Raw genomic sequence first — 10,362 nt, 5'->3', positions numbered from 1 at the left:
TGCATGGAAAGGTCTTTAGTGAGGATTGTGGGAGGGTGGTACCAAGTCAATTTTAAAACAGATCTCTACTAAGTAGAGCAAGCCTGTGAAAAGCAATCAAGCAGTGCCCAAGCCCAACTAGTCCCAAAAAAGGCAGATCATGGCCCAGTGCTGGTCCAAGAGTTGGCTGAAAGAAGTCAAAGCCAAAGTAAGGTCTAAACTTGGGCCTGAGATTGGGGTGAGATGTTATCTGCTGATGGTGGAGGTGGCTGAGCGTAGGGTACTGGGTAGCTTGTCTGTACCAGGGATCTTCCAGGGCCCTGGGGATACTGTGGCCTTCCTGCCTGATGCACTGCTGCTGGTCTTGGAGTTGTGGCTGGGACGACTCTCTTGGCTCATTTGCCCTTTCTCTGGTTCCTTTGGTAGGGCTTTGAATGGGACCAGAGCTCCTGGTTGGTTGTTGCTACCATCTAGGCATCCGTTTCCCCCATTCATATTGGTGTCAGTAGGGGAAGTTTTGGGCGAGTTTCGTTTTCGAGATGGCGTGTTGCTCCGTTCCCTCCTGCGCTCCTTGGACTTTGCCCGGCTGCTTTTATGGGATTTGGGCTCTCCCGTAAGTTCATCAAGGTATTGTTGCTGAACCTTCCCTCCACTAGAGCGATGGTTGGTCCTGCTACCCTCCCTCTGTTTGGTCCCACCCCCAACTCCACCTGCAATGGCTGACCTCTTCCCCACACTGGTCTGCTCCAGAGCCCTACTCTCTGGGCCTCTAGGACCCTGGGAACAGTCTGGACCTGCTGCTTCCAAGGACAATGTATGAGGTGGGTCAGTGGGTGGGTTCACATGAGAAGCTGCTGATGGATTAGATAAGCTGTCGAGGGGTGGTGCTACTTCCGACAGACTTGGGGAGGCTGTAGTGTGAGCATCCCAAGGGGTGGGACTATCTGCTGGGTGAAAAAGGTAACAGTTACATCCAAAGAAAGAAGCACAAATGGAAACACACTCACACACCAGAATAAAAAAGTAAATAGAGGAACCAAAGCTAACACTGGCAAAAAAGCACTAACTAAATCAACCTGAACTACACAAATCGCATGATCCCCCCCCCCCCAAACCAGTTCAGAGCAAACCCCAATTTCATTTCGCAACTCAATCCTTTAGTCACCTTTCAAGAAAAGTTCAGACTTCATGGATTCAGTTCACAGTTCAGAAATATCATGGATCCGATTGTGACAAACAGTAATGATATATACCAATGATAAAATTAGATTAAGGTAAGGGTTTAGATTGGGGTTAGGGGCGAGTATTTGTTTCAGTGTTATATTGACACTGAGGGCCCTAATATTAAAACACGAGGGAAATCATTGTTGTGTCCATGACGATGGGAAAAATAGGCATAAAGCTTACACATTTACCCAAATTATTATATGCATGTTTAACCGAAGCTAATTTGGGTGGGTTTGTCCCATCCCCAATGTCACTTCTCTTTCTTTTACGGCCCTATTGCGCCATGGAACAAGCGCACCTCGTTCATCATGCTCTTAAAGGGAATGTGATATAAAGCTCTTATTTGTTTGTTTCCCGTTATGCCCAAACCACACCTATGAATAATGAAGCTACTTCAGACCAAACCTTTTATATTTGCGTCAAGCGCAAGAGTAATTTATCCTTAGTTACTTGCATTGCGCTTGACACTTGCGTTTTAGGTCGTTAAAATAGGGCCCTGAGATTGTCATGACCAATAAAAACAACAGAATTGGCTGTGCGGCAGGGTTTGCGCTGAACTGGTTTGGGAGGAAAAAACTAAAAATCACTCAAACCACACTACCAAAAAAATGCAATGGTATTATCATCGTTTTTTTGCACATGGTACAATGTATTCTATGAATGAAAATGCTATGGATTTGGGACCTATTGTAATAGTTCCACAAAGTATGTTTGAAGTATGTTGGAGTAGCATATAAATACATTACCATGGTAAATATCAAAGTACTATGGTATTACCAACTGATAGCATGGAATGGAATTACCACTTTTTGTAAAGTGCCACTGTTTGACACAGAGCACTATATTACATTGTTTACATACCATACAAAACCAACCTCCATTACTGACAGGAAATGGGATAGTTTTCAGACAGTAAACCAGTTTCATATGTCTACAGGGTGTGGAATAATCAGGTTTTCCCATTGGCTTCTCCCGCTATCCGCCTCCCCACACATACACTCACACAGATCACTTCATACCCAGATGCTTATATTGGAGTGACGCCCACAATCCACAACCCAAACTGAAAGAGGGTCACCAACCTTAATATTCTCATTATACATCCCTAATCCTACCTGTCACCGCATATATTGCAGGATACACTGAGGACTGCTCAGGTTTCTACCAACCTACGCAGCACATATGCACCAAGGTGGCCATTTCAATGTGCGCTAACAAAGAAATTGGCTGGGAGATCATTTCAACTGAAGAAAACAAACATTTACAAAAATATCTTATTATCATCAAGCTTCAAGCACAGGGAAATATAGCAAGAGTGAACCATTATGTATCATTGTATCTCTGTGCTAGCCTTTTCTTACTCTACTGGGGTACATTTTCCCTCCTTTATATGGCCCAGGTGCAGTAGAAATCACTGGCCTATAGAGGAAAAAGATGAATCCAAGCTCATAAAAGGTTTTTCACTGTGAAATAGAAGACAGGTATGGAATATAAAACCATAGAGGCTGACACAACCATCTCATGATGGCTGTATTTCAGCAAGGCTTTTGTGGCGCCACAGAGATCGCAGTGGGATACTAAACGCATGAGAAGAGATGGCCGAGTGTGAGAGGAATTCAAAGGAAAGTGTGCACAGGGTTGTTCCTGTGGCTGTTAGAACTTCATAGGCGTCAAGTTTTTATCACAAAGGAAAGTCAGTTACACGAATGTTAAGAGTGTATGTGCATGTAGGGGTGGATATGCTGTCTCTCTTTCAATGCGGGAATTTCAATAGATATGTACTGTACTCAGTGCTTTCATTGTATGACCTAAATGAAGTATGGTTAGATAATATTTAGAAAATGTAAATATATTCAACAGGGCTTAAAAACGAAGAAAAAAAAAAAGAAAAAAAATCTTCTTTTCCTTCTGTAAAATTACCATTCCGAAAACGGTTGGATTAGAAAAAATACCAGTTAATAACATTATTTTTTAACGAGTTTTTTTCTTTTTTTTGCCTATACTTTATACAAGAATTTGAATAGATTTTTCTACTTTAAAGAGCTTCTGACTAAAGCTTATACTGTCAAACTGTCTGCAAAACCTCAAACAGTAGCTCCACCCGCTTCCATTTAGAATCAAGTGCTGCACACAATTCGGAGACGGCCTCTGCTTTTTTGCGGCGCAAGGGGACATAAATAACTGGTTCTTTGAATAAGTACAGCGTTTTCTTTATTAAAACAAACACAATGTTTTTAAAGGCTAATGATTTATGTATTTGATGAGGGGAGATTATAAAATATGAAATGAATATTATAAAATATTCATTTATGAATGCCATGAACATATTTTGTTCATTTGCTTAAAACATGACTTGTTTTAGTTACTTAATATTACTCAATACTTAAATGTATAATTACCGTGTAACAAATTACCGTAATCACCGTTTTTTTAGATTTTAGATCTAGATTTTTACCTGGCAACAATGGCCAATGGAAACGATGGTTTCACTAATTGAAAAACAATACACGTTTAAGCCATTTCAAAGCAATACATACTGTAAAAATCTACATAAGATATACAAAAAATTTGACAAGAATAAAAAGTATATTTTTTCTTTATCGCCCCTTAACTTAAAGTCTAAAGCAGAGTCAAAATCATTAACAGATTCAGATACAAAATTATATACGAAATTTATACACATATAAATTAAAATAATAGCTATATAAAGATGCATGCATGCACGCACACACACACACACACACACACAAATCACAAGAGTGAGTAGAACTAACCAATCCAAACCACAGCACTCCAAGAAAGAATGATGGACTGATGTGTTAGAACGCATGCACTCTATTACAAACCGTGTCTTTAGGATGGCCCATTAGGAAGAAATAGGGGGAGCCATGGTTGTCACTTTTCATGCACATGGAGAGACTGGAAGGTACCATTCCTATAAGAGGTGAAGTAACAACCTAGACCAATCATTAGGGTTAGAACAGCAGCCACAGGCTAAGACAGTATTAAGATCAGTGCAGAGATAGTATTCAGTGAGGAAACTTGAGAAAGGAAGTGAGAATTATTCACTAACAGCCAATAACATTGATGAAACAGAAGAAGCCTAGCTATACCTGCATTAATACCAAGAGCATGCTGTCATAGTGTTGTGTTAGCAGGAAAATGGAAGGAGTTTAATGTATTACAAAAATCATTTTGGGGTTGTTAAATATTAGTGTACAAGAGAATGATTTTTCTCCATAGCTTTGGCTCTTAAATGGGATTTTTTCTCTCTCAAAACAATAAGTTCAGAATTCTAAACAATTTTCTTCTTATCAGATTTGAATTTCTTATTCATTTTCTTATTCATTTTCTGAAGTAACTACAATAAGCCATCACATGCAAAATGATCATGTACAGGGTCCTTCTTAAACAATTAGCATATTGTGATAAAGTTCATTATTTTCCATAATGTAATGATAAAAATTAAACTTTCATATATTTTAGATTCATTGCACAGTATGCACACCAACTGAAATATTTCAGGTCTTTTATTGTTTTAATACTGATGATTTTGGCATACAGCTCATGAAAACCCCAAATTCCTATCTCAAAAAATTAGCATATTTCATCCGACCAATAAAAGAAGTGTTTTTAATACAAAAAAACTCAACCTTCAAATAATTATGTTCAGTTATGCACTCAATACTTGGTCGGGAATCCTTTTGCAGAAATGACTGCTTCAATGCGGCGTGGCATGGAGGCAATCAGCCTGTGGCACTGCTGAGGTGTTATGGAGGCCCAGGATGCTTCGATAGCAGCCTTAAGCTCATCCAGAGTGTTGGGTCTTGCGTCTCTCAACTTTCTCTTCACAATATCCCACAGATTCTCTATGGGGTTCAGGTCAGGAGAGTTGGCAGGCCAATTGAGCACAGTAATACCATGGTCAGTAAACCATTTACCAGTGGTTTTGGCACTGTGAGCAGGTGCCAGGTCGTGCTGAAAAATGAAATCTTCACCTCCATAAAGCTTTTCAGCAGATGGAAGCATGAAGTGCTCCAAAATCTCCTGATAGCTAGCTGCATTGACCCTGCCCTTGATAAAACACAGTGGACCAACACCAGCAGCTGACATGGCACCCCAGACCATCACTGACTGTGGGTACTTGACACTGGACTTCAGGCATTTTTGGCATTTCCTTCTCCCCCAGTCTTCCTCCAGACTCTGGCACCTTGATTTCCGAATGACATGCAAAATTTGCTTTCATCCGAAAAAAGTACTTTGGACCGCTGAGCAACAGTCCAGTGCTGCTTCTCTGTAGCCCAGGTCAGGCGCTTCTGCCGCTGTTTCTGGTTCAAAAGTGGCTTGACCTGGGGAATGCAGCACCTGTAGCCCATTTCCTGCACACGCCTGTGCACGGTGGCTCTGGATGTTTCTACTCCAGACTCAGTCCACTGCTTCCGCAGGTCCCCCAAGGTCTGGAATCGGTCCTTCTCCACAATCTTCCTCAGGGTCCGGTCACCTCTTCTCGTTGTGGAGCGTTTTTTGCCACACTTTTTCCTTCCCACAGACTTCCCACTTAGGTGCCTTGATACAGCACTCTGGGAACAGCCTATTTGTTCAGAAATTTCTTTCTGTGTCTTACCCTCTTGCTTGAGGGTGTCAATGATGGCCTTCTGGACAGCAGTCAGGTCGGCAGTCTTACCCATGATTGCGGTTTTGAGTAATGAAACAGGCTGGGAGTTTTTAAAAGCCTCAAGAATCTTTTGCAGGTGTTTAGAGTTAATTAGTTGATTCAGATGATTAGGTTAATAGCTCGTTTAGAGACCCTTTTCATGATATGCTAATTTTTTGAGATAGGAATTTGGGGTTTTCATGAGCCGTATGCCAAAATCATCAGTATTAAAACAATAAAAGACCTGAAATATTTCAGTTGGTGTGCAATGAATCTAAAATATATGAAAGTTTAATTTTTATCATTACATAATGGAATATAATGAAATTTATCACAATATGCAATTTTTTTGAGAAGGACCTGTATATTCCATAAATATCTATTACATGTAACACATTGCTACAAAAGAAATGTACTGTACACATACAAATGTGCATTCTTTTTCTGTCTTTTACAGTATTAATTCTCCCAGTAAAATATTACTTAACGTTGAAATATGTACCTAAAAAAAAAATATATATATATATATATATATATATATATATAGGAGTTTGATACAGGATTTATATACAGGATAACAAACATTTCCAGAGTTGACTGCCATGGTGAACAAAAGCACATAATGACCAGTGTGGCTCACGTGATGACAAAAAAAACCTTTTATGTAGGTGTCATTGGCCAATTAATGACACAATAACAAGTTTTGAAGCATGAAATACACGTTTTCGGTGGTGTTACTACATTTTGTAGAACAGTCCTGACAATTGCACTTACAGTTTAGAGAATGTTAAAACTGTTTCAAAAAAAGAAATCAATGCGACTGAGGAAAACTGAAACTGATGAAAAGTACCTATAAATTCCTATTGAGAATAACATATCATATGAAACCTGTCAACCAGAAACATTTTGCTCCTGGTGTGAATAAGTCAATGCATTATTTCACAACATATGAAATGTATGCTAAATAAGTTATGCTATTCACATTTTATGCGTTACCCAATAAAATATGACCTCTTCCAAAGATGAGGTGATATTTGTCTTGTGCTGATGGTTAGTCCATCTCTTTGGGGCCCTGTAACCTAAGTGATCTAATACTGTTGGCAATTCTGAGCAGTAAGGTATGTGTTCAGACAGTTCGTGTAAACCTACCATACTCAGGGACCTGCCCTGTGCCTCTCTTGAGCAGCAGGCGAACTCTACGGCCACCCGATTTGATGAGCTCAATAGCCCGAGCGTGGGTCATATCCCTTGTGGTCTCCCCATTTATTTCAATAATCTGATCACCAACCTGCAAAAAAGACAAATTATGTCTATTATCTCTATACGGAAAAAATCAACCAACACAAACATTCAACAGAATGTTTAGCTGGTATTCAAATACCCAAGTTTGTGAAGATAGATGTGCAAATGTACACACAGAACAGCAGTAATTATTTTTCGACAGCTTTGAATTGCACCCTCTCTGGTTTTAATGATGATATGACTATCATTTATTAAGGATAATTATTCAGTAGGATCAATATAGATCCATAACTCATGTCGGCGGTTTTGGTTAAGCTTTCATCAGCATTAGCAGTCATGAATGAGATAGAGTACCAATTAATTTTTAGAATTAGCATCAGTAAATGAATGAATCATGGGTACGAGGGTCCTACGAGGTACAACACTGATGCTCTTCATCAGCTGTGAATAAGGTGTGTGATATTGAGAATAACAAGGAACTGGTTAATTGCCTTTCCTTGATATAAAGGAAGGCAGTATAATCTATACTATAATTAGTTGCCCACCAAGTGACTAGTCAATCAGTGGGGTCTAGATTTTTTTTGTATCATCTATGTTTTATCTTAATATTTTTAGCTGTGGTGCTGTCTCTAAATTCACATTCATTAAAGCACAGCCATCAAAGTGCCTTGTCTAACGAATCCACCGCCTTCAACAATACATTTCAACACAATTACTGTCAAACTGTCATATAATTTGCTGTGAGCAATATTCCTGTTATTATGCATATTATGCATCCGTAAGGCTCAGTTTTTTTTGGTGGGCTAAGATAGTTTTGTGAAATTGAAAAGATTCAATTGTGAAATACCTGTCAGTCTTTGGATTTAAAAAAAGTTGTTTTATGTTCACATGCAGGTGTCTTGGTCTGTCACCGTGCCATTTTTAATATTTTAAATTAACAATAGTTTGAAAAATAAAGTTAAAATAGTTCAACGTTTAAAATGTGTTTTTAGACCCTTACATTCTGTTCTTTTTGGTTATGGAAAACCCATTGACAATTTAATTACAGAGACTAGTAATATAAATATATATACATTTCATAATGTATTATTTTTTTAAAAGCACAATAAATTGTTATAATATAAATAATATAATTTACTGTAAAAAAATATATTTTCATTACATAATGTGTATTGTTTTTTATATTACTGTAGAACAACATAATACAAACTACATACAACACTGTAAAAAAGTTGCTGTCTTAAATTAAGTACAATCAACTTGGATGTTTATGTCACTTCAACTTAAATTACATTAAACTGACTTAAAAATGAGTTGAATCTTGTAAAAAGTTGAAAATTGCTTAACTTATTTTGATGAGTTAAAGCAATGTTAAAACGTATGTTGTCATAACTTATTGATCATATATTTTTTTACAGTGTACATAATACATACCAATTAATAAATATAAATAATTCAGTTTTGCATGTTGGTTATTGGACAATTAAACATTAAAGTATTTGCATAAAAAAAGGTAATTAAGAAAAAAAGTAGTTTTTCACATCCTTAACAAATACTATAACTTTTTCCCTTAACAGACAAACAAATAATGTAGAAACATTTGCGTAGTTATGAATATACTGGTGCCTCCATAACAGGAAAATGTTCCCACATATATGCTGATGCTAAGCATGTAGCTGCATCGAACTTGTCTTGTGCCTGTGAACTAATTGGCCAGGGGTTGAGGAAAATGAACGAGCCAATTATAGTAACAAATGGAGAATTCCTCTCAAATGGTCTGGATAATGGGGAAGTCTGAGCAGGTCGCTGCCAGCGACGGGGCGGCAAGTTTTCCATGACTCATTAAGGTCTTGTTTAAATTAGGGGCAGAGAGCAGTATGACCTCAACTCTCTCAATATTGACAAGGAGTCTCTCGTTTTTTTGTTCCTGCACTGAGCTTGGGTCAGGTTCCTCTGACCTCTAGGGTGGAGAGTGTTAGTAAAAGCCTTACAGCTAGCAGCGTCAGCAGCTCGATTATGTTTTCAGTTTATCTAGAGGGTATGTGTGGAAATCTACAGCAGCAGCAATGTCTGCTAGGGGCTATGTGACTTCACGCTTAATGGACTTTTTAAATACCACAGGTCTGTTCCACCACAAACTAATTATAGTTTAAAAAGGCACATTGTGCGGGGTTATATTCACACCCTGAAAAAAGACAGGATGATGTTTACAGTCAGAACTGAGGCTCTTGAACGGTCAGGTAATGGACTAAATATGAAAAGAGTGGAATAAGAGGTAGGAAAAAAAATTATATCCTAAGCTTCATTACAGACAAGAGCTTAAAAGGGAACAGAACATCTGCAGAAACTGATGAGAGATAGATAGATAGATAGATAGATAGATAGATAGATAGATAGATAGATAGATAGATAGATAGATAGATAGATAGATAGATAGATAGAGATTTCAGCTCACCCTCATCCTCCCATTGCGTATGGCTGGTCCATCTTCAGCCAATCGCAGAACGAACAGGTCCATCTTATACTCGCGACCTCCACGGATACTAAAGCCAAAACCTTTCATACCCTTTTCCAACTCAACTGTGAAGAAATCAAAATCCTGCCAACACGCACACACACACACACACACACACACACACACACACACACACACACACACACACACACACACACACACACACACACACACACACACACACACACACACACACACACACACACACACACACACACACACACACACACACAAATTAAGGACTTTATGGACATATTATGAACATGCATTATCCATACTTTATGGAAATGAGCTGTCAGTGCCACCTAATGCACTTAAACATAGTCATTTCAAGATATTAATCTACTGATTAGTGACAAATTATGATGTCAGTGTGTATTTCTACTCCCATTAAAACTGTAGCACAGTGTGTGAGTGTATACAGCGTGGCAGCAGAGTTACCTGTGGCATCCTGTAGTCTGGTAAGGGAAAGGTGCGAGGGTCGGTGGACAGCTGTCTGTAGTCCAGCAGAGGGGGGTGTCTGTAATCCAGTGTTGGTGGCTGTCGGTAATCTGCCACAGGAGGGTGTCTGTAGTCCACCGGGGGTTGGCGGTAATCAGTGAACGGCTGCCGAATATCGGGTTTTACATCCTGTCTTGCTTTCACCTCTGACCTGTAGCTGAATAACCAATCAGAGCGGAACCAGTGAGCACAAATGCCGTTGAATCTTACGCACAGAGTTGGAATATGTGTAGCTGCAAGGGAG

General features: G+C 38.9%; 1 protein-coding gene across 12 annotated transcripts in view; it reads right to left on the bottom strand.

The window, feature by feature from the left end:
- magi2a (membrane associated guanylate kinase, WW and PDZ domain containing 2a) overlaps positions 1–10,362 on the bottom strand; it is a 287,056-nt gene continuing 276,694 nt past the window's right edge. For 7 of the 12 annotated variants that reach the window (XM_077234024.1, XM_077234027.1, XM_077234026.1 and 4 more), the window contains 4 exons: positions 10,059–10,275; positions 9,558–9,701; positions 7,010–7,148; positions 1–926 (listed from right to left, as the gene is read on the bottom strand). In XM_077234024.1, coding sequence (XP_077090139.1) covers positions 226–926; positions 7,010–7,148; positions 9,558–9,701; positions 10,059–10,275 — 1,201 coding nt within the window. In that variant the 3' untranslated portion in view covers positions 1–225. Of the gene's footprint in view, positions 927–4,052; positions 4,164–7,009; positions 7,149–9,557; positions 9,702–10,058; positions 10,276–10,362 lie in introns of all 12 variants that reach the window. The other 5 variants (XM_077234032.1, XM_077234033.1, XM_077234025.1 and 2 more) reach the window with 3 other exon arrangements.

Source organism: Siphateles boraxobius, unplaced genomic scaffold, assembly GCF_051911475.1.
Source record: "Siphateles boraxobius isolate OS27281-9 unplaced genomic scaffold, OSU_SipBor_1 19, whole genome shotgun sequence".
Classification (NCBI taxonomy): Eukaryota; Metazoa; Chordata; class Actinopteri; order Cypriniformes; family Leuciscidae; genus Siphateles; species Siphateles boraxobius.
The sequence above is the reverse complement of the archived record's forward strand: the minus strand, read 5'-3'. Positions and strand labels throughout refer to the sequence as shown.